At 44.0% G+C, this 25,255-nt stretch overlaps 1 protein-coding gene across 2 annotated transcripts in view; it reads right to left on the reverse strand.

The window, feature by feature from the left end:
- Positions 1–25,255, reverse strand: part of LOC137095242 (histone deacetylase 1-like) — a 121,310-nt gene that overhangs the window by 27,161 nt on the left and 68,894 nt on the right. For both annotated transcript variants that reach the window (XM_067461694.1, XM_067461693.1), the window contains exons 3-9: positions 24,883–25,000; positions 18,940–19,014; positions 17,453–17,591; positions 3,733–3,874; positions 3,528–3,620; positions 2,135–2,243; positions 393–533 (exon numbers count right to left, since the gene is read on the reverse strand). In XM_067461694.1, the coding sequence (XP_067317795.1) occupies positions 393–533; positions 2,135–2,243; positions 3,528–3,620; positions 3,733–3,874; positions 17,453–17,591; positions 18,940–19,014; positions 24,883–25,000 (817 nt within the window). The remainder of the gene's footprint in view (positions 1–392; positions 534–2,134; positions 2,244–3,527; positions 3,621–3,732; positions 3,875–17,452; positions 17,592–18,939; positions 19,015–24,882; positions 25,001–25,255) is intronic.

Here is a 25,255-nt window from a genome sequence, read left to right on the forward strand (position 1 = left end):
GCCAAGGTCTTTAGGCACTCCACCCAGTGTGTTGATCACCACTGGGACCACTTTTACTGGCTTGTGCCAGAATCTTTGCAGATTATTATTATTATTATTATTATTATTATTATTATTATTATTATTATTCCATACATTTTCCAACAATGAGAGCTAGCACCTTTTAATCTTATCCCTTATCCCATTGGGTATTATTATTATTTTAATTAATAAAATGACTGTGTAATAAAAGGTCTTGGCTTGCTGGCGTGAAACAAGCAGGGAGGGCTTTTCACCAAGAGGTCATTAACAAGGCATTTGTCCATGTCCTCGCCCATTAAGTGTGGGGTGCTGATGGGACCTGCCTCTACATTAATCAGATGTAAATCAGTGCTGAATAAGCACTACTTTACCATTCGGGATCTCTGTGTTCAGGGCCACAGCAGTCTCATACGTCCAGCACCGGGCCACATTGCGGATGGTGTATCTGCCGCCTCCCAGCATCAGCATCGGCAGGTTAAAGCTTTTTATGAACTCCACACACTTGGCATGACCTGAATGCGGAGGAAGAAGAGAGCAGCAAATGAAGAAAGGAGCATCAAGCTGATGGGGAGAGGAGGAAGAACTGGGGAGGACTGGAGAGGCTGGTCCCAGAGTCAGAGACCGCTCCAAGAGACATTTTGTTTCTGGATCTTGCACAGTTCTATATAGGACAACAAGGCACAACTTATAAGACTGCACCCGTCAGTAAGGGACCCCAAAGTAGTACACAGCGAAGGAATGGGGGGCAGAGAAGAGAAGATGCTCTAGTAAAGTATAAAATAAAAGGGTAAAGGTAAAGGTTTCTCCTTGACATTAAATCTAGTCATGTCCAACTCTTGAATGGAGATGACGTGGTGCTCATCTCCATTTCTAAGCCGAAGAGTCAGCGTTTTTTCTAGATGCCTCCAAGGTTATGTGGCCAGCATGACTGCATGGAGTGCCATTACCTTCCTGTAGAAGCGGTACCTATTGATCCACTCACATTTGCATGTTTTTGAGTAATCCATTTCAGAACAATGAGTAGACAAAGAAAAGAAAGTTACCTAAATTTCACAGAAGAGTCCCTAATGCTAACCCTCAGGTCTGTGAATGTTGAGGCAGGAAAAGGCCTCCTGACACTCCTTTATTTTTTGAAAAAGGGTAATAAAGCTCTAAAGACTTTAGGAAAGAAGGGAAAGTGCCCTCTCTCTCCATGAAGGCAGGAAGCAGAATGTCACCTTGAGTGATATCGACCTAGGAAGGAGAGGTCAAAACAAGGCAGCAGACCTTCACCACAGGGCTCTCTCTGCCCTCAATGCCTCTATTATCAGGGCTCTTAAACTGTTGTCCCTCCAGGTGTTTGGGCCTCCAACTCCCAGAAGCCCTAGCCAGCTTGTCTATTGGTCAGAAATTCTGGGGGCTGAAGTCTTGAAGGCCTGGAGGGCCGCAGGCTGAAAAGCGTTGATGCTTCTTCCAACACTTCATCAGATTAATGTAGGGCAACTTTCAAGGTATTCATTTGTTTACTATATTTCAATCCCACTCTTCTCACCCTGAAGGGGACTCAAAGCAGCTTACAATTACGGCAAAAGTCAAAGCCGCATTATAAATACAAAACAAAACAAATATATTATATATATAGGATTATTGTTGTTGTGGGCTTTCAAGTCGTTTCAGACTTAGGTTGACCCTGAGTGAGGGCCGGGTAAATGACTTTGGAGGGCCGTATCCGCCCCCTGGGCCTTACTTTGAAGATCCCTGGATTAAAACATCATGCCTAGTCTAATAGCCGTTATTTGAGGTGCTGCAAGTCCAATTCCATATTGCACTATTCCCCGAACACCTTATTCCAGAGCCAAGTTTTTAGGAGGGGGGCAATCTAATGTCACTGGGGGGGGGGGAGTTCCACAGCCGAGGGATCACCACTGAGAAGTCCCTGTCTCTCGTCCCCACCAGTCTTGTTTGCAAGAGGGGTGGGACCGAAAGCAGGGACTCCCTGGCAGATCTTAGTGTTCTAGTTGGTTCATAAAGGGAGATATGTTCGGACAGGTATGTTGGGCCAGAACTGTTTAGGGCTTTAGGTAAAAGCTACTTTGGGCAGCAAGCACATACAGCCGACCCACCAATCTTTTACCTTTAATGGTCAGATTGAAGCAGCCCAATCTATCCCCTGACAAGGGGTCGGAGCCACACTGCAAGACCACTGCGCTCGGCTGGAACATCTCCATGACTTTGGACATCACCTGATCAAGGCAAACAAGAGGGCAGTTTCAGCATCTGGGTCAGGTATCACTGCTGCAAGTGTAAGAGGATCCAAGGTAGGCAGGTACCAGAGCCACCTTTCTTCAAAGCGTGCACCAAGACAGTTCTATTTGCAGCTTTGGACTTTGAGGCATCACACTGTATTATCCATGTGAAGTCAAAAATAGCTTCCATTCCAACTTTTGGGGAAGGGGTTTGTTCTATTGTCTGCATTTGGGTTGAGAGTGGCAGTATATAAATATGGTAAATAAATAAAATGTCTGCAAGTTGTTTTCTGATGTGAGGGAAAGACATGCCATTTTATCACAGGATGCTGGCACCCCACACCACTGGAGAAATTATAATGTTTAACAGGTAGTGTACCACCCCACATCTGTCAGGAAGTAGCCACCAATACTGAAAGGACCAAGGCATTGACATCTCTGGCCCATCCTCCGTTCAGATATGAGCCAGCAGGCCAATGCCTTAAATCAAGAAACAGCTTCCTAAGATCCACAGAGTTACTCGCAGGAACTCCTCAGAAAGCAAGAGTCCGAAAGTGGCAGGCTAAAATCCAGCACCTCAATCAGTGGCTGAGATTGAATGAGAGACTCCCTCCTGGGCATGCAGAAGACTGGGCGACTTGGAAGGTGCTGAACAGGCTGTGCTTTGGCACCACGAGATGCAGAGCTGACCTTAAGAAATGGGGCTACAAATGGAGTCCATGACATGCGAGTGTGGAGAAGAGCAAACTACAATGCAACCTGAGCAACATGCAGAATGGGGAACCCTCTCACAGAGACACCAGAGTAGCCAGCTTCTGATCAAAGGACATTTAGCACAATGCCAAGTTTTCTTAATTTTTGTGTTTTAAAATACATGTTAATTGTATCCCCAATTCGCTTCTGACACAATAAATTGTTCAGACAGCCACTTCAACTTCAGAAGCCACTTCAGAAGCCACCCCCATTCTTTCTCAGCACCCAAGTTCCTTTTTTGTGACACAACGATACCACTATGATCACACATGGATGAAGTGAAGGAAAATATTGGCGACAGTAGCTACTTGGAGTGAATATATGTTGTCTGCTCTTCCTCCCCAGGTAGCACTGCAAAGGAACAGAATTCCAGCTTAAAAGTATTTTTCCAATATTCGTTAGCGTGTGATGAGACACTCACCACAGAAAAGCAATAAGAAACCTGAGTAAATCTACCTCCTCCCAGCAAATGCCTCTCTGGAGGCCACGGAGTACCTCAGGGAGGCATAAAAGGAAAGGGGAGCTTACCGGCTTGAAGATGGCTTCATAGGAATCATCATCGATTCCGTCCCTGAGAGGGTAATTGGCGGCGTAGTACTTCCCTTTGCCTGCACCAATGTCCTAGAGAAGGAAATGAAAGGAGGCACACTGTGGAAGGACAGTCAGGGTAAAATAGGTGGCTGGGCTTCTCAGGGGAAAGTGGTGGGGGTGAAGTCGGGGCCTCCATTCTCACCCGCAGGTCCCCTGTTCCAGGGAAGTATTCGCTGTATTTATGGAATGACGCTGTCATCACGCGGTCTGTGGTATAGAACGCCTCCTCCACACCATCGCCATGGTGGATGTCAATGTCCACATACAACACTCTCTGGTGGTACCTGCAATTGGGAGGAAATAGAAGGTCAGGATGGAAACAGGGAGCCAAATTGTCAAAAACGCTACTCACTGGCCCAGAGTTTCAGACATACAAGGAAGGGCACTCTTTCCATTTTAAATACCGCAGGAGGACCAAGTTTCTCAAGCTTTCCAAACCCTCTCGCTATCAACAGGTCAAGCGAAGGAAAAGAGCTACTCCAAAGAATAGCAGAGTTAATTCTGTGCACAACCTCGTTGTTGATCCACTTGAAACCAAACATTTTGGATCACTTGCCTATTGGTTGCCCCAAGTAGGGGAAGTTGTAAATATGCAATTGTCCTATTGAAATGAGCTTCAGTACAGATACAAGTTTAAGTAACTTTCATAATACATACAGGACAAACTTCAATAGTGAAACAAATAAAATATATAAGGTTTACAAAATAATTTCATAAGACATATATATCAATGAATATATCAAACTTGAAAACAGTTCACAATGTGTTCAGTAAACTTGAGAATACACTTTCAATAGGTCCATAATGTTTTCCACAAATGTTCGCGTCGTGTTCCACAAACTTGGGAGTATAGTTCACGTTGAATGTATCAAACTTGGAAACAATTCGTGTTGTGTTCAGCAAACTTGGGAGTACACAACAAGGTTCCCCAGGTGTTTTGTGTCCTTGTTTCAAGAATAAATTCTCTTCATCAGGCTTCTTGGGGGTTATTTCATTTAATCAAATGTAATAGTCACTTCTGTGGTTGCAGAGCCATTGGTGGTAATAATGTAAGTAAGTATCTCTTTGTATTAATTTGTTTATATAAGAATTTTCAAATTATAACTGGGTGCCCTTAGCATATCTATTATTTTGTCCTCTCTAAATATAGTAAAAATTTAGAGAGGACAAAATAATAGATATGCTAAGGGCACCCAGTTATAATTAGAAAATTCTTATATAAACGAATTAATACAAAAAGATACTTACTTACATTATTACCACCAACGGCTCTGCAAAGAGACTTCAATACAGTGTAGCATGCTTCTGCTTTCCATTGGCGAGCAATAAGGTTACTCCTTTTTAAGGATTATCAGTTAGTTACCGGTGATTACAGAAAACAAGTGAGCTCTAATTTGTCATTTAACCCTTGTGGGTGTATTGTCTGTAGCTTAGAGATCCAAAATTCTTCTCTCTGTAGTAAAGTACCATTTAGATCTCCATGAGGCTTTGTGATGATTCTTTCTAAAGTACAGAATTTAAAACTAGTGTATGAATGAGATTTTTCTATGAAGTGTGAGTAGAGGGTAGAGTCTGAAGCTTTATTTTTGATACAGGAGCGATGTTCAAGGATTCTAGTTTTTAAGGTTCTGCTTGTTTTACCTACGTAAAGTAGTCCACAGGGGCACTGAATTAAATATATTATCGAGTCTGATTGACAGATAGTAAAGGTTCTTAGCTGTATCTTGAATTTTAAGGTAGGATGTATAAATCTTTAATTGTGAGTGACTGTATGCAGCAGCTGCGGTGTCCACACTTGAAATGGCCTCTAAGGTTAGATTTCTTAGTAATGTTGGGAGTTGTGCCGGCTGAACTAATTAGAATGTCCTTAAGGTTTCTTGAGCGTTTGTGTGGTATCATGGGTAGACTTTGGCATCCTGGAATATCCTTAATGAGGTGCCAATTTTTCCTAACTATTTTGTCAATTTGTGGAGTGAATTGTGTCAAAGTTAATGGCCAAACAATCCAGTCTGTATGTTTTTTAGTTGTGTCTCTTAATAAGTCGCTTTTGTCTACAGAGCTAACCTTTTTTTATAGCTGTATTGATGATTCTAGTTGAATAACCCCTCTCATTCAATTGTTTCTTAAAGATGGAGATTTCTGTTGTGAAATCCTTGGGAATACTCGTATTGCGTTTTAACCTCAGGAGTTGTGAAAAGAGTAAATTGGACCAATTTATGGTGGTGGAAACTAGAGTAATGTAATATGGAATTTTTGTCATTGGTTTTCTGTAGTTTTTAATTGTTAATCTGTTATTATTTTTAAACATTGTGACATCTAGGAAATTAATATTAGTATGGCTATGAGTGCTTGTGATTTTAATATTCTCATGTATTGTATTGAACCATTTACCCAGTTGGATCACTGTCTCTTCTGTTTTGCAGATTAGAAAGACATCATAAATGAATATCCCGTAATATATAATATCTTGTAGTAGTCTGTTTTGGGTTTGATTCAAAATACATGTTTTTTTCTAAATTTGAAATGAAAAGATTAACTAAGGAGGGGGCCAGAGGGCTTCCCATCCTATCCCAAATGTTTGTAGATAGAACTGTGTTTGAAATCTGAAATAATTGTAGTCTAAAACTATATTTATAGGTTGCTTACCTGTAACCGTAGTTTCCTGAGTAGTCACCTGTGAATTTGCACTTACTGGTATTCCTGCGCCTGCGCAAGCCAGCTTTGGAACCTTCTAGCACTTATAAAAAACATTTTGCTCTCCTCCTGGCCCCACTCCCCTCCCCTGAGCACATAAGGCCCTGGGCAGGGCCAGCCACTAGTCCTCTTCTGCCACAAGGCAGCCAGAAGGCGGGGCATGACACTTGAGGGGAGGATGGGCGGTGATGTGCGAATTCACAGGTGACTACTCAGGAAACTACGGTTACAGGTAAGCAACCTATAATTTCCTGTCTTAGTCAACTGTGAATCGCACATACTGGTAGATCTAGCAAACTTACAAAACCAAGCCCACTTAAAAATATATGAGCGCCTAGTCGAGGGTCTATGAACTGCCTCGATGATAGACAAGACTGAATTGGAGAGGCCCAAGGTAGGTCCTATCCAGTCGGTCATACAAACCACGCGGTCAGTTTCAGAAGATGAATGTACGGGTATAGAACCCGTCCCTGCTGGGAGGTAAAGAGATCCACTCTGTTCCTGAACCGCATGAAAACTCCCTTCGACAACTGAAGGAGTGGTGCAAACCACGGCTAGCAAGGCCACCACAGGGTTGCTAGAATGCAGTGAGCACTGTCTGTTTGTATCTTTGCTACCACCCTCAATAGGAGAGGGAAGGAACGCATACTTGAGGAAGTTTCCCCAGTTCCTGAGAAACACATTCCACAGGCACCCCTCCCACAAGGAGGGCTGTGTCCCTGAACAAAAGCTGACGCATTTTGAGTTGTTGGGGGTGGCAAAGAGATCGATCTCTGGGTAACCCCAAGCCTGAAACACTCGCAATGCTCCCTCCTGGTTCAGGGACCAGTCGTGATGTCCCAGAGGGCTCCTGCTCAGGGAATCCACTAGAGAATTCTGCTCTCCGGATGAGCAACTAGTAGGAAGCTTCCTCTCTGTATACACCAAACCCAAATGTCCATTGTGAGGCTTAGGAGCTGATGGGAGTGTGTGCCACCCTGCTTGTTCAGGTAGTACATGACGGTTGTATTGTCTGTTAGTACTTGCACTACTGTTCCCCATACTATGCCTTCAAAATATTTTAGAGCCCTTTCTATCACCATCAGCTCTAGCACGTTTATGTGCAGCATAGCCTCGTTTGGAGACCACTTGCCGTGTACTATGAGACCTTGTGAATGGGCCCCCACCCCGTCAAAGAGGAATCTGTTGTGATCATTACGGTCAGGCTGGGGAAATGGAATGGAAGGCCCGAACATACCCACTGGGCCTGCGTCCACCAAAGTAGGGAGCGGCAGACCTGCTCGGGTAAAACAAGTCTGGTATGCGGGTTGTCCCTCAGGGGATTGAAAACCGAGCCAAACCAGGGGGCATAATCTCAGTCGTGAAAATGGGGTCACCGAAGTAGTGAAAGCCATGTGGCCCAGAAGGACCTGGATCTGCTTGGCCGACACCATGGAAGATCTCATAACCGATCTGACGTGTTCCTGCAGGCTGGAGAAGCGATCGCCAGGAAGATAGGCCCTCTGTGAATCTGAGTCCAGGAGCGCTCCAATAAACTGAATCTGGCAAGAGAGTTGCAGGGAAGATTTGTCCATGTTGACCATAAGCCCCATGGACTGGAGGAGACAGAGTAACAGAGACATGTTCCTGTAATTGGTTACGAGATTTAGAAACAGTAAGCCAATCATCTATGTAAGGGTAAACGATAATCGCCTGGGTACGTAGGTGCGCCACCACTACTGCCATGCATTTGGTGAACACCCTTGGGGCCGTACTCAAGCCAAACGGGAGCACATTATAACAGACAACCCTGCATCCTACCATAAACGTTAAGAATCTCCGGTGATGTGGCACTATTGACAAATGAAAGTAAGCATCAAATAAGGTAGCTGTGGCAAACAAGTGGCAGGCTGATTCAGCCAAATGTTTAGCGAAATCCTTTTGGATTTTTGACAAAAGTATAGCTTCTGATTGCAAGGTCTCCGGGAGGCGTTGTTCCTCTGGGGCCAGTTTCTCAACGTAGGGAAGCATCCTATTCCACAGGAAAGTTTGGTATCTGCTCATGTATGTGGCGTAGTGGGCCATACAGGTGAAAAGGCCTGCCGCCACATGAGCTTTCTTTCCTAAAGAATATACCTTTTTGCCCTCTTTATCCGGTGGGGAGGATAGGGCTCCCTTGGGGCGCTTGGATTTTACTACCTCAGCCACAAGGGTATTCAGTTTTGAGGGGTTTGTTACCCATCTGGCCGAGGCCAAATCAATCTTGTACATTGTGTCAACCCTTTTTGGGATGGCGGACACTGTGGCAGGCGATGTATCAAGAATTTTAGCTAGTTTGAGCAAGTAGGGGAGCATAGGGAGAGCTGTAGAGGAGGTAACATTCTGCTCCTCTGATGGGAACATGGGATCCTTTACATGCTCACGGGCCTTGGGAGCTGGAATGTCTAGGGCCCTGATCATTCTATCAACCAAAGAGGAGAATTTGCTGAAGTCAGGTGGTAGAGGTCCTGCCTCCGTTCCCCCCTGGGCCTGAGCTGACTCAGTGGAATCAGAATTAGAATAATCAAGGTCGATAGTCCTTTGGTCCCCTGAGGGGTGTGCATGAAATTTCAGGCTGAGTTGAGATCAGCACAGGTGCAGCATCACAATTAGCAAGTTCAACACAAAAGGAATGGTCAGCACATAAGTTTTGGTCAACACATAAATCCTGGCCAGTACAAGAGCACAATATATGGCCCCATGCCCCCCAGTGTGTATAGCAGACGCAGGTGGGGGCAGCGGGGCTGCTGGCAGGAACACTGTAGTGGAGGTTCCCAAACCTCTCTGAGCGATTCCAGGAATAGCCTCCATGCAAAGCATGAGCATAAAGGGGGGGGGGAGCTGGTGTTGGGGGTACATAAATTGGCCCGATGGGCCCATCTGCCAAAACCCTGGATAGGGGTAAGGCCCAGGCCCATAGTGGCCCCAGTGAGAGGCAGAAGAATGCGATTTCCGTGAGTGACGAGCTCTTCTAGAAGACCAGGAGGAGGATGAGGAAGATGAAAAGGATGAGGACGATGTCAAGCCCGACCTCGATCTGCCTCCCGATCCATGTCGGTACCGACGCCTGTCAGTACCTACGCCTGCCAGAGGTTCTGCTACGGCACAAGGGAGATCGCAATCTGCAGGGCCTGTAGCGCTGATTTTCCCCTCTCACAGGATCCTGCCCAGTAGTTGACTGCGGTGTGAAGGAGTGAGGGGGGCCTCCCACACTGCCAGTCGATGCCTGAGGGGTGAAGCTCTCTGCGCTACTGCGGGTTCCAGCCTCCTCTGTACTGATGCCGGGAGTCCCGATCAGCTGTGAGGCAGTAGCTCCACCCACAGAGAGGGGCCTGCCCTCAGGATTGGGAGGAGCTGATACTGGGGAGCGATGCCGCTGTGCAGCACCTACAACTGCATCGCAAGGAGGAACATCGCCGGCCTCAGCAAGTTGAGCGGCTGCGGTTTCCAAGGGGGACTGAAGCCCCGGAGTTGCCGATGGTGAGGGATTCCCCGCTGCTGAGGCCATAGATCATGTCTGCGCAGGGTGAGCCAGAGGCTCCATCTGCAGGGCCCAATCTCCCAACAGTAGAGGGAGCCCACTGCTTCTCTGCACTGGTGCAGAAGGATGTTGGGCAGCGGTAGAAGGCTTTCCCGTCTTTTTAGAAGAAACTCGGCCCTGAGGATTGAGGCGGCCATCTTGGCCTTTCTCAATTTGTTTCTTCGCCTTTTTCTTCAGAGACGCACCTCCCGACCTGGATTTCTCCAAAGGTAGGTTGCCCCGCATTGCCACCAGTGGTTTAGCAGCGGGGGGAGGGAGAAGGGCCCTCTCGTAGAGAGCCACCTTGAGGCACGACTCTCTATTTTTCCATGTCTGCGGAGTAAAGGCCGTACAGATAGCACAGGCCTGAGAGAGGTGAACCTCTCCCAGGCATGCCAGGCACAACTCATGGCCATCTGTGTCCGGAAGGACATTAGGGCAGTCTCTACACTTCTTGAAGGAAGTGGTTGCCATTTTACAACCAGAGAAAGTCCAAAACATAAGCCAGAAGAATAGTCAGGGTGCGGTCCGAGGTTAGGGGAGACAGAGTATCTGAGTAGTCAGGGGAGCAAAGTCCAGTCAAGCCAAAAAAATCAGTCCGAAAGGAATAGTAATCAAGCAATAAGAGATAAAAAGAGAAAAAAATAAGCAATCAAGCAATTAAGCAGTTAAACAACAAAGGTTCTCTTAGCTGATGCCTACCGTTCAGCGGAAAAAAGAGGACTGGTGGCTGGCCACACCCAGGGCCTTATGTACTCGGGGGAGGGGGGCAGGAGGGGAGCAAAATGTTTTTTTGTAAGTGCTAGAAGATTCCGAAGCTGGACTGCGAAGACACAGGAATACCAGTATGTGCGATTCACAGTTGACTACGACAGGAAACCAAAAGATCCATAAGGAAATGGGTTGGTGGTATTGTTGATTCACGTGTATCTAAAAGTTCTTTAATAACTGTCCTGGTTTCATCCAGTAGTATATTTGTATAGCGTGATGTAATGTCTGATGTCATAAGGACAGCTTGTGGTGGTATTGTTAATGATTCTATGATGTTTATGAAGACTTTTGTATCTTTTATGAAAGATTGTGAGAGGGATACAAAAGGTTTTAGAAAATGGTCTAAAAATTGAGCTACAGGTTCTAAGATAGAGGCTGTGCCAGAAACAATAGGTCTCCCTGGAGGAGGAAAAATTCCTTTATGGATTTTAGGAAGTATATAGAATACTGGTATCCTAGGAAACTGTTTTTGTAAAAAATGATATAGTTATTCAGAAAAACCTGAGAGTCCTTCTGTGCAGACAGTGTGAATTAAATATCGTATTTTATCAGTTGGATCCTTAGGTAAAGGTAGTCCCTGACATTAAGTCCAGTCACGTCTGACTCTGGGGTGTGGTGCTCATCTCCATTTCTAAGCCGAAGAGCCAGCGTTGTCCATAGACACCTCCAAGGTCATGTGGCTGGCATGACTGCATGGAGCGCCGTTACCTTCCCGCTGGAGCGGTACCTATTGATCTACTCACATTTGCATGTTTTCGAACTGCTAGGTTGGCAGAAGCTAGGGCTGACAGCGGAAGCTCACACCGCTCCCCGGAATCGAACCTGCGACCTTTCGATCAACAAGCTCAGCAGCTCAGTGCTTTAACCCACTGTGCCACCGGGGGCTCCATTGGATCCTTAGTTAAGGGCTTATAGTATGCCTGATTCTCTAGGTATTTCATTACTTCTTCTATGTAATCCTTTTTATTGAGTATCCAGTCCAACCCCCTGCCAAGAAGCAGGAATATTGCATTCAAATCACCCCTGACAAATGGCCATCCAGCCTCTGCTTAAAAGCTTCCAAAGGTGGAGGCTCCTTCTTTGGAAGCTTTTAAGCAGAGGCTGGATGGCCATTTGTCAGGGGTGATTTGAATGCAATATTCCTGCTTCTTGGCAGGGGGTTGGACTGGATGGCCCATGAGGTCTCTTCCAACTCTATGATTCTATGATTCTATGATTCTATGATTCTATGAGTAGCACTATTGCCCCTCCCTTGTCAGCCTGTTTCCATATATAGTCTGGCATATTGGCTAGTCTTCTGATAGTGTTCATCTCTGTTGTAGTCATATTCTGATGTATATTGGTCTTTGTATGAGACAGTGTTTTCAGATCTCTTTCTACCACCCTTTCAAAAGTTTTGATCATTATGTTGTCTGTATGAGGAAAGAATTTACTCCTGGTTTTAAACTGTGTTGTATATTCCAAATTTTCTTTAGTGCCAAAAAAGTCTCTTAATCTAATTGTTCTGAACAACTTAAATAGTTGTACTTTGGTATGAAATAAATTGAACTTAGATATCCTAGGAAACTGTTTTTGTAAAAAATGATATAGTTATTCAGAAAAACCTGAGAGTCCTTCTGTGCAGACAGTGTGAATTAAATATCGTATTTTATCAGTTGGATCCTTAGGTAAAGGATAGGTACATAACTCAATCCTTTATTAATTATATTCACTTCTTGTGGTGATAAAGGGTAGCTAGATAGGTTGACTACTAGGTTGGGTATTGTTTGTGCTGGTTTTTATGAAAAGGTGCGGCTGGTGTTGGGTTCTAGTTCTATTGGATCTACACAGCATTATACTATTGGTAGAAGTGGTTGAGCTGTCTGCAGTTCTACCAGGATCTTCTTCTGAGGTGGAGAAGTAAGTGGAGTTTCTATTGTCAAATCGTACTTGTCTTTTGTGTAATTCAGTATGGTTAGTTTTGGAAGTCCAAGTGTAAATTCTATTGTTATCATAATCTGTTTTATCTCTATTGAATTTCTTAATTTTGAAGTCCTTAATCTGTGTATAAAGTTCTTTACACTTCTTATCTAACTCTCCAAGTCTGGTTTGTAACGATTGGACTTTGTTGATATCCTCCAAAAGGGAGGCTGCTTTCTTTTCATATTCTTCCATGACTGAGTTAGATTTCTGAATAATCAACACCATTAGATCTAGAGAACATTTGTTCAGGATTGCAGCCCAATCTTTCAAGAAAATCTCATCATCCAAGAACATTCCTGGAGGTTTATGTATTCTAATTTGTAATAAGTGTTGTGTCAAAGCTTAATGTCCCATGCCAGTCAGCCATACTAACAATATGGCAATATACTCTAATAACACAGATATCTACAAAAGAGTTATAAATATGCAATTGTCCTATTGAAATGAGCTTCAGTACAGATACAAGTTTAAGTAACTTTCATAATACATGCAGGACAAACTTCAACTCCACGTTGAATGTATCAAACTTGGAAACAATTGGCGTTGCGTTCAGCAAACTTGGGAGTACACCACAAGCTATAATAAAAGCGCTGTTGAAGAAACCATCACTGGACCCCACTAAATTCGACAACTATCGGCCAGTTTCCAATCTCCCCTTCTTGGGCAAAGTCTTGGAACGTGTGGTGGCCTCACAACTCCAGGTATTCTTGGTAGATACGGATTATCTAGACGCGGCACAGTCTGGCTTTAGGCCGGGACATGGTACCGAGACAGCCTTGGTCACCTTAGTGGATGATCTGCGCCCGGAGCTCGACGGGGGAGTGTGTCCCTGTTGGTGCTGCTGGACCTCTCAGCGGCCTCGATACCGTCGACCACGGTATCCTTCTGGGACGCCTCGCAGGGATGGGTCTTGGAGGTACTGTTTTGCAGTGGCTCCGGTCATTTCTAGAGGGTCGATCTCAGAAGGTGTTGTTGGGGGACACCTGTTCAACCCCACAACCATTGTCTTGTGGGGTTCCTCAGGGCTCAATATTGTCTCCCATGTTGTTTAACATCTACATGAAGCCGCTGGAGTTTCCGGAGTTTCGGGGTATGGTGTCATCTGTACGCGGATGATGTCCAACTCTGTCACTCCTTTCCACCTGCTACTAAGGAGGCTGTCCAGGTTCTGAACCGGTGCTTGGCCGCTGTGACGGTCTGGATGAGGGCGAACAAATTGAAATTGAATCCAGACAAGACAGAGGTACTCCTGGTCAGTCGCAAGGCCGAACAGGGCATAGGGTTACAGCCTGTGTTGGATGGGGCCGCACTCCCCCTGAAGATGCAGGTTCGCAGCTTGGGTGTGACCCTGGACTCATAGCTGACCAGGGGAGTATTTGCACAGCTAAAGCTTGTGCGCCAGCTGCGCCCGTACCTTGGGAAGTCTGACTTGGCCACAGGTAGTCCACGCTCTGGTTACACCCCGTTAAGACTACTGCAACGCTCTCTACGTGGGGTTGCCTTTGAAGACAGCTCGGAAGCTCCAACTAGTCCAACGCTCGGCAGCCATGATTTTAACAGGAGCGGAGCGCAGGGAGCATACAACCCCCCTGTTGCGCCAACTCCACTGGCTACCGATCTGCTACCGAGCTGAATTCAAAGTGCTGGCATTGGCCTTTAAAGCCCTAAACAGTTCGGGCCCAAGCTACCTATCCGACCGCATCTCTGCCTATGAACCCACCAGGACTTTGAGATCTTCCGGGGAGACCCTGCTCTCGATCCCGCCTGCTTCTCAAGCTCGGCTGGCGGGGATGAGAGATAGGGCCTTCTCGGTGGTGGCTACTCGGCTGTGGAACGCCCTTCCTACAGACATTAGACTAGCACCATCTCTAATGGTATTCCGCAAAAAAGTGAAGACCTGGCTGTTTGAGCAGGCGTTCCAATAATTAGTGCAATGATTGGTTAATGAACACTGGAATGGAACAATGGATGACGAATCTGGAACATGTTTTTGATGACGAGACGACAGTGAATGGGTATTGTAGTAACTGTTTATTAATTGTGTAATGTGTTAGGTTGTTAACTGTTTCTATACTGTAGCACTGAATTTTTGCTGTTTGTATTTGTTGTGAACCGCTGTGAGTCGCCTTCGGGCTGAGAACAGCGGTATATAAGTAAGGTAAATAAATAAATAAATAAATAAATAAATAATGTTCTTCATCAGGCTTCTTGGGGGTTATTTCATTTAATCAAATGTAATAGTCACTTCTGTGGTTTTTACTAAAAATAATAGATATGCTAAGTGGCCTCCAGTTATAATTTGAAAATTCTTATGTTAACAAATTAATACAAAGAGATACTTACTTACATTATTACCACCAACGGCTCTGCAAAGAGATTTCAATACAGTGTAGCATGCTTCTGCTTTCAATTCATGAGCAATAAGATAAAGGAGGTTACTCCTTTTTAAGGATTATCAGTTAGTTACCGGTGATTACAGAAAACAGGTGAGCTCTAATTTGTCATTTAACCCTTGTGGGTGTACTGTCTGTAGCTTAGAGATCCAAAATGCTTCTCTCTGTAGTAAAGTACTATTTAGATCTCCATGAGGTTTGTGATGATTCTTTCTAAAACACAGAATTTAAAACTAGTGTATGAATGAGATTTTTCTATGAAGTGTGAGTAGAGGGTAGAGTCTGAAGCTTTATTTTTGATACAGGAGCGCCCAAACACAAATCAAGGAACATGAAATGCACTGCAGATTACTTCAGCCAGACAAATCAGCCATAGCAGAGCACCTGATGAACCAACCTGGACACAGTATATTATTTGAGAACACAGAAATGCCCCACCATGCTAACAACTACCATGTCAGACTACACAGAGAAGCCATTGAAATCCACAAGCATGTGGATAAATTTCAACAGAAAGGAGGAAACCATGAAAATGAACAAAGTATTTAAAAACTCCAAAATTAGAACAGCACAACAACAGAGAGGAAACAAACAATCACCTCTCAATAAAGGATTGCTCCAGACACTGCCAGGCAATCAAATGCTAATCAAGGTGATCAGCTGAAACATTCACACCTGGCTCCAGCAGAGAAAGAGTCCTTTGTCCCACCCTGGTCATTCCACAGATATATAAACCCTTTTTCCTAGTTCCAACAGACCTCACTACCTCTGAGGATGCTTGCCATAGATGCAGGCGAAACGTCAGGAGAAAATGCCTTTACAACATGGCCATATAGCCCGAAAAAACCTACAACAACCCGGTTGATATTGTCATTTGGAAGTTGTAGTTGCTGGGATTTATGGTTCACCTACAATCAAAGAGCATTCTGAACTTCACCAAAAGATGAAATTGACCCAATCTTGGCACACAGAATTCCCATGATCAACAGAAAATGCTGGAAGAGTTTGGTGGTCATTGACCTTGAGTTTTGGAGTTGTAGTTCACCTACATCCAGACAGCACTGTGGACTCAAAACAATGATGGATCTGGACCAAACTTGGCATAAATACTCAATATGCCCAATTGTGAACACTGGTGGAGTTTGGGGGAAAGCAGACCTTGACATTTGGGAGTTGCAGTTGCTGGAATCTATAGTTCACCTACAATCAAAGAGCATTCTGAACCCCACCAACAACAGAATTGGTCCAAACTTCCCACACAGAACCCCCATGACCAACAGAAAATCCTGGGGGAATTTGGGATGAATTGACAGTGACTTAGGGGAGATGTAGTTCATCTACCCCCGGAGAGCACTATGAACCCAAACGACGATGGATCTGAACCAAATTTGGTAAAAATACAGGGTGAGGCAGCATAACTTCCTTTTTTAAAATGCGCGCTATTCGGTTGGTTGAAGATGTAGAGGAGCGTTAGTGGTCTCGTTCGAGAGGCAGGAGTATAAAGTTTTGTCCTGACACAGTTCAGTCGCCATCATGCGTTGGAACAGTGAGGAGCATGCTTTTGCCGTTGAGGCCTACTTTTCGAGCGGATTTGGAGTGACCGGCCCACTCTCCAGATTTGGCCCTTGTGATTTTTTTCTATGGTTTTTTTTTAATCCTGTGTTTCTGTGAACCGTCCAAGGACCCTACAGGATTTGAAGACCAACATCCAGGAAGAAATTGCCAACATAACGCCTGCTATGCTGGCAAGAGTCATTACAAATGCCAGAAATCAGTTTACTCAGTGTATGGAGAATGGAGAATGGGGGACGTCACCTATCGAATTTGATCTTCAAAACTATGTAAAACAAAACTTTAGGTATGCGTCTACATTATAAAAACAATTCTGATTCATACAATGGGTTTTATTAAGTTTTGAAAAAAGGAAGTTATGCTGCTTCACCCTGTACCTGATAAGCTGAAATTTGAATACTGGTGGGGTTTGGGGGAATTGATTTTGTCATTAGGAGTTGCAGTTGCTGGGATTTATAGTTCACCTATAATCAAAGAGCACTCTGAACCACAATGGATCTGCACAATGGATCTGCACCAAACTTGGCACACTACCTACATGGCCAACATTAAATAATGGTGGGGTTGAGGGAGGGGCTGTTTTTGACTTCTGGGAATTGTTGTTCAGCAACACTCATAGCTCTGAGAAACACTGCTATAGGCCATAGATTTATGAAGGGAATTGTAAAAAAGGAAACACGCACATTGCCAGAAGAAGTAATACTTAGGAAAAATGTTTGCCAAAGCTGATCTTCATGAGATAGCAGCAGCCCCAGGGCAGACGCATAAAGAACATCTCATCCAGTGGAGATATGCATGACCTATGTAATTAAGGCCTAAAAGCTGCTGTGTTGAGAAAGTAGTACAACTAAGTAATGATGTTGAAGTTCAGGGACATTAGAAATGGCCACTTCTGCTGTGGATGGAGCTTGGAATCTTGGTGTCCAACTTACTTGAGCAACTCCAAGATTGCCAAGACAATGTCGTTAATGTAGCAGAAGCCCGAGGCCTCCGATTTCTTGGCATGATGCAAGCCTCCTGCCCAGTTGACCGCGATGTCCGTCTGCTGCTTGTTCAGTTTCACTGCACTGGCTGCGAAGAGAACACGAGAATGGTGAGGCAAAGCAAGAGTCCAGAGGAATGGGTCAGACCACTTTTTGAAAAAAACAAGACTTTGCTTGGGATGCCTACGTTCTGCAATTGTAGGTTTCCTGTAAATGGATAGACTTAACATCCAAAATTTCCAAAACCCAAAACTCAAAGTCCACTAGGTTCACTCTCATGCCGTTGTAACCTTTTAGCATCCAATTACAATAAGCTCTCCAATTTCACAGAAGTCAAGGAGCACAGGAAAAATCAGAAATAAAAAGTACTTTTTTCTAACCTAAGACAACACTTCTTTAGGAATCTCTAGGACCTCAAGGGGTTTTATTTATTTGTCGTGTCAGGGCAACCAGTCAATTATATTACATTTCTAACAGAACAAAGCAAACAAACAGACAAAATACAAAATTTGTGAGTTTGGTAGTTGATTAAATGTCCTTTGACCAGTATCTGACCACTTGGAGTGCCTCTGGTGTTGTTATAAGAAGGTCCTCCATTGTGCATGTGGCAGGGCTCAGGTTGCATTGCAGCAGGTGGTCAGCGGTTTGCTCCTCTCCACACTCGCATGTCAAGGATTCCACTTTGTAGCCCCATTTCTGAAGGTTGGCTCTGCACCTCGTGGTGCCAGAGTGCAGTCTGTTCAGCGCCTTCCAAATCACCCAGTCCTCTGTGTGCCCAGGGGGGAGTCTCTCATTTGGTATCAGCCATTGGTTGAGATTCTGGGTTTGAGCCTGCCACATTTGGACTCTCGCTTGCTGAGGTGTGCCAGCCAGTGTCTCTGTAGATCTTAGAAAACTATTTCTAGATTTAAGTCATTGACGTGCTGGCTGATAACCAAACAGGGGATGAGCTGCAGATGTCTTTGCCTTGGTCCTTTCACTATTGGCTGCTACTTCCCGGCAGATGTCAGGCGGTGCAATACTGGCTAAGCAGTGTAATTTCTCCAGTGGTGTAGGGCGCAGACACTCCATGATAATGCGGCATGCCTCATTAAGAGCCACATCCACTGTTTTAGTGTGGTGAAATGTGTTCCATACTGGGCATGCATACCCAGCAGCAGAGTAGCACAGCGCAAGGGCAGATGTCTTCACTGTATCTGGTTGTGATCCCGAGGTTGTGCCAGTCAGCTTTCGTATGATATTGTTTCTAGCGCCCACTTTTTGCTTGATGTTCAGGCAGTGCTTCTTGTAGGTAAGAGCACGGTCCAGAGTGACCATGCCACCTCAATGGGTGACTCTATGGCAAACAAGCACTGCACTATCCAGTTAAATTAGAAGAGGAAAGAGATATACACCTTTCATGCTTCGATACATTTCTCATGTGAATTGTCACTTACCAACTGAGCCTCCTGTAGAAAGCTGACAAAACTCAAACAAGCCGTCAAAGACAGGACAATCCTCTCCGACGTTGACTTCAAAAAGAAAACAAGAAGAAAAGATTGTGGAAAAACAAATATTTATTGAAAGGCACACATAGAATCATCGGGACAGAGAAAGAGAGCTATTCAGACTTTGAAATAGATTTTGTACCAAGGCAACATCACTTTGGGGAAGAAAGCAATATGAAAGCTAAGCAAGGATGACAAGATCTGATGGAAATGTGTAGAAATCTGAATTGCATGAACACAATCTTCCCTCCAAATTAGTTCAGGTAATCTAGATATGTTGAGCACAAGCAGAAAGTAGAAGAAGGAGGAAATCCTGCCTCTTCCCCCACCCCACCCCCCAAAGCTAGATAAGAGGAGGAAGGGGTCTGAGGAAGAGACTTTAAAAACACCTGTCTCATTGCTGTTGCTTACTACATCTGCTTGCCACCTCAGAAGGAGAAGGAGGAAATCCTGTTGTTACTCTCCCCCTCCCAAGCCAGCTGAGGAAGGGAACTGAAGAAGAGACTTTAAAAACACCTGTCTCCTGGCTGTTGCTTACTACATCTGCCTGCCACCTCATGAGAAGAAGGAGGAAATCCTGCTGATACCCTGCCCCCCCCCCCAAGCCAGCTAAGAGGAGGAAGGGGTCTGAAGAATAGACTTTAAAAACACCTGTCTCCTGGCTGTTGCTTACTGTATCTGCCTGCCACCTCAGAAGGAGAAGGAGGAAATCCTGCTGTTACTCCCCCCCCAAGCCAGCTAAGAGGAGGAAGGGGACTGAGGAAGAGACTTTAAAAAAACCTGTCTCCTGGCTGTTGCTTACTATATCTGCCTGCCACCTCAGAAGGAGAAGGAGGAAATCCTGCTGTTACTCTCCCCGCCTCCTCCAAGCCAGCTAAGAGGAGGAAGGGGACTGAGGAAGAGGCTTTAAAAACACCTGTCTCCTGGCTGTTGCTTGCTACATCTGCCTGCCATCTCAGAAGGAGAAGGAGGAAATCCTGCTGCCACTCTCCCCCTCCCAAGCCAGCTGAGGAAGGGGACTGAGGAAGAGACTTTAAAAACACCTGTCTCTTGGCTGTTGCTTACTACATCTGCTTGCCACCTCACGAGGAGAAGGAGGAAATCCTGCTGCTTCTTCCCCCCACCCACCTTCCTCAAGCCAGCTAAGAGGAGAAAGGGGACTAAGGAAGAGACTTTGAAAACATCTGCCTCCTGGGCTGTTGCTTATTATTTCTGTTGTGGTTTTATATTGTTTTTAGTGTTTATATGTGCATTTTGATATTATGTATATTACTTGTTGCCTGTAAACCACCTTGAGTCGCCGAAAGGCTGAGAAAGGCGGTATACAAATACAGTAAATAAAAAAAATAAAGCAGCTGCATTGACACAGGGTGTTTACATTCTGAAAGAATCTATTACCATTTTAGCGCTGAGCAATATAAGACTTGACATTTATCCAATATGTTCCTTGGTACAGAATATATGTTGTTGTTTTTTAAAAAATATTTTATTAATATTGTATTTTGTTTTGTGAGATTTGTACATTTAATATATACATCTCATTTATCTATAACTACATTTCCCTACTCTCTTCCATTTTCTCCCATTTCATTCTATATTATCCACTCACTTACTAATATATCTTAGTGACCTCACAACCTCTGAGGATGTCTGCCCCAGATACAGGTGAAACATCAGGAGAGAATGCTTCTAGAACATGGCCATACAGCCCAAAAAACCTACAACAACCCACTATCTTAGTTGTTAACTCTTTTTTTCCCTTACCTCCCACCTCCCCTCACCCCAAATCCATACCGCAATTTCGCTCAGAATTTTAACTCCATCCATGAGCTCAGCTTGAGCCCATCTCTGTACAATATTTACATTGGCTTCACCTCTTTTTATCCATTCTGGATATATCAACCATTTTTCTATAATTTTCCTCATTTTATCTTCCTTCATATCCTCACAGGTTACGTTTGCAATAATTTCTCATTGGACCTAATCAAACAAGTAATTGTTCTAATTCACCATATGAGGTTTTTAAAAATCTTTCCAACTCCAAGCTATTACGGCCTTCCCTGCAAGAATAATCGCACTGAATAAATCTTGATATTTTACACTGATCCTATTGTTTCCATAGCCATCAGCACCATATTTACTTGAAGTAGTATTTTAAATATTCCCTTCATTTTTTTCCCATTATTTGTTCCCAAAATGTTTTTGCCTTTGGACATTCCCACCCCATATGAGCATATCATCCTTTGCTTCATCCAAAGTGATAAAAATGTTGAACTTTTACCGCTAATCATATTTGATAGTTAATAGTTTCCATATAAATTTCCTGTCCATTTCTTTGTACTTCTCTATTTTGATTTTCCTAGTCTCTCTTTTTATGCCCTCTATTATTTGTCTTGTAAGTGCTTCCTCTTTTTGCCATTTTCTTGGCACAGAATATACTGTATATACACAAGTATAAGCCTAGTTTTTCGGCCCCTTTTTAAGGTTGAAAAAGCTCCCCTCGGCTTATCCTCGAGTTAAGGATATTTATTATTTTACACTGTTATTAGTCTTATTTTTATTGAATTTATTATTTTACTCTATTTATTATTATTATTATTACATTTACATTATTTTACTCTATTATTATTACCTTTATTATTTTACTTTATCATTATTATTGGTATTATTACATTTATTATTTTACTCTATTATTGTTATTATTATTACATTTCCACTATTATTATTATTATTATTATTATTATTATTATTATTATTATTACATTTCCATTATTTTTCTCTCTTTATTATTATTGGAAGGATACATCAGCACATTTACACTGAAGGTTAGAATAATCGTTTAATGAGAGTTGGGCAGTCTTATCTTAAATTACATTCTATGTAAATATTCAAAAACATTTAACCTACTGATGCCTCAATTAATGTAATTTTATTGGTATCTATTTTGATTTTGAAATTTACCAATAGCTGCATTTCCCACTCTCAGCTTATACTTGTGTCAATATGTTTTCCCAGGTTTTTGTGGTAAATTTAGGTGCCTCAGCTTATATGTGGGTCGGCTTATACTCGAGTATATATGGTATGTTAACCCTGTCAGTATGCAATGTTATATGGTATGAAAATTACTTATAGTTTAAACTGTGTGATTTCAGAAATGCATGGGTTAAAACATAGAAATGTGTAGTACTGATAGTGTGTCACTTTTGGAGCTTCCTGTGCTTACCGGATGAAGAAGCTGGATCCCACTCAATTCATCAACTATCGGCCTGTTTCCAATCTTCCCTTTTTGGGCAAAGTCCTGGAACATGTGGTGGCCTCACAACTCCAGGTATTCTTGGTAGACACTGATTATCTAGATCCGGCACAGTCTGGCTTCAGGCCGGGACATGGTACCGAGACAGCCTTGGTCGCCTTAGTGGATGATCTGCACAGGGAGCTAGACAGGGGGAGTGTGTCCCTGTTAGTTCTGCTGGACCTCTCAGCGGCCTTCGATACCGTCGACCACGGTATCCTTCTGAGATGCCTCGTGGGAATGGGCCTTGGTGGCACTGTTCTGCAGTGGCTCAGGTCCTTCCTAGAGGACCGTACTCAGAAGGTGTTGCTGGGGGACAACTGCTCTACCTTACAACCATTGTCATGTGGGGTCCCGCAGGGCTCAATATTGTCCCCATGTTATTTAACATCTACATGAAGCCGTTGGGAGAGATCATCCGGAGTTTCGGGGTGTGGTGTTATCTGTATGCAGATGACGTCCAACTCTGTCACTCCTTCCCACCTACTACCAAGGAGGCTGTTCAGGTCCTGAACCGCTGCTTGGCCACTGTATCAGACTGGATGAGTGCGAACAAATTGAAACTGAATCCAGATAAGATAGAGGCACTCCTGGTCAGTCGAAAGGCCGAACAGGGTATAGGGTTACAGCCTGTGTTAGACGGGGTTACACTCCCCCTGAAGACGCAGGTTCGCAGCTTGGGTGTGATCCTGGACTCTTCGCTAAGCTTGGAACCCCAAGTTTCGGCGGTGTCCAAGGGAGCATTTGCACAACTAAAACTTGTGCGCCAGTTGCGCCCATACCTTGGGAAGTCTGACTTGGCCACGGTAGTCCACGCTCTGGTTACATCCCGGATTGATTACTGCAACGCGCTCTACGTGGGGTTGCCCTTGAAGACTGCCCGGAAGCTTCAGATGGTCCAGCGCTTGGCAGCCAGGTTGCTAACGGGAGCGGCACTTAGGGAGCATACCACTCCTCTGTTGAGCCAGCTCCACTGGCTGCCAATCCGCTACCGGGCACAATTCAAGGTGCTGGCTTTAGCCTATAAAGCCCTAAATGGTTCTGGCCCCACTTACCTCTCCGAACGCATCTCCACCTATGAACCGACTAGAACATTAAGATTGTCTGGGGAGGCCCTGCTCTCAGTCCCGCCTGCGTCACAGGCACGCTTGGCGGGGACGAAAGACAGGGCCTTCTCAGTGGTGGCCCCTCGCCTATGGAATGCCTTACCGGCAGACATCAGACAGGCACCTTCGCTGCTGGCGTTTCGGAGAAAGGTTAAGACCTGGCTTTATGAACAAGTGTTTGGTTAAGCAGTGCAACCAATCAAAGGAAGACGGTAAATGGAACATAGGACTGGCACAAGGATTATGAGAACGGATCTGATTTCACTGAGGCATGTTTTGTTTTGTTGACTTGTCTTGTTTTGATTTGTTAATTGTTATAGATTGTTGTTGATCCTGTTTGCTGCATTTGTTGCGTTTTAATTGCACTGACATTGTTTGATAAATTGTACCATGTAAACCGCATTGAGTCGCCTGTTTGGGCTGAAAAATGCGGTATAGAAATAAAGCAAATAAATAAATAATAAGCTCTGATAAGAAAGAAATGTGCTTCTCGCAGTGTGCCGAGATGTGAGCGGGCATGATCAAAGATTGTCTTGTATATTTTGTAAATAATAAAAGATAAAGTGCCGCTTTCGGTGAAAGCTGATTTTGGAGTCTGGTGTCTTTACCAGTACGTGTCTTCAAGTAGAACTTGTAAAGTCAGAGCAATTGAGATAAGGAAGCTGATTTATCTGAATTTACTAACGAACCCTTCCCTCAAACACACTTGGAAGAAAACGCAGAGGGAGAGACCACCAATGTGGGCATTAGAAATGAGTAGGAATGAACACAACCATTCATTATTTGGAGGAGACACATGGAAATGAATGCAAAAGCTCAGAATTTTCCAACTCTGCTTCCAAGCAATCCTACAGATCTAAAATACTTCATATGTATTGTCTCAGTTTAGAGGAAGTTATTTTGGGGAGGATGGTTCCAATGCTGACTGAAAGCTTCTGGGAGCTATTATAAAAAACAACAACTTTCCCAGATTTTGGCTAAGACATAACAAAGCAAGATTATTCTTGCAATATTATTATTGCAAGGCCAATTTTAAGCTCCTTTTCCAATGTCTCTTTTTCCTCCCTCTCTTACTCACATAGAAGGATGTGCAACTGCTTCAAGTTGGGTGAAAATATTGGTTTGCTCCTAAACCTAAGCAGCAGTTCCTTTGTTCATCCCCGCAAGTGCAAAACAAGCATTAAAGGGGAGAAGGAAACACCCACCCTTGAGGCTCAGGGCTCATAACTACAAGCCATGTTTTGTTGTTATCTCTGAATACAGCCACTATCTTCCTATCACAGGAAGATGGGTTTTCTTCATAAGGTTGGCACAAGAGGCAACGCAGAGTGTGCTGCCAAGAAATTTTACTCTCGCATTGCCATCTGCCTAACTTTGCGTTCAGTCACAAATGTCCTCCAACTATGTTTTTTTTTTTGTATTCTGGAAACAAGATAATGCTGGAAAGGGTCATTTTTTACCCAAGAAGAGACCCTCCTACCCATCAAAGCTTACATCGCTGCATCTGCTTGCTGTATTCGGACATGTTGTCTGGGCGAATTGAGCGCAGGAATTTGATGTAGTCATCGCTGTGGTATTTGGTCATTTCTTCAGCACTGGCTTTATAGGACCTCTGGAATGAGATAATTTGGAGGAAAACTTTTTAAACACACTTCCAATACCAGCATCTATTCAAATGGGTTTTATACTCAGGAGCCTAAGCAAGATGAGAAAACAAGAGGCAATGAGAGGGCCTAGCTTCCATTTCTTTCATTTAATGCAATCAGGAGAAATGGTTTAAAAGAACAAAGAATCTGAGGTCCTGTCTAAGAGGTAAACATGACATTAAGTCTCGTCATGTCCAACTCTGGGGAGCCGAAAAGCCGGC

The sequence above is a fragment of the Anolis sagrei genome, chromosome Y (assembly GCF_037176765.1).
Source record: "Anolis sagrei isolate rAnoSag1 chromosome Y, rAnoSag1.mat, whole genome shotgun sequence".
NCBI classification, from domain to species: Eukaryota; Metazoa; Chordata; class Lepidosauria; order Squamata; family Dactyloidae; genus Anolis; species Anolis sagrei.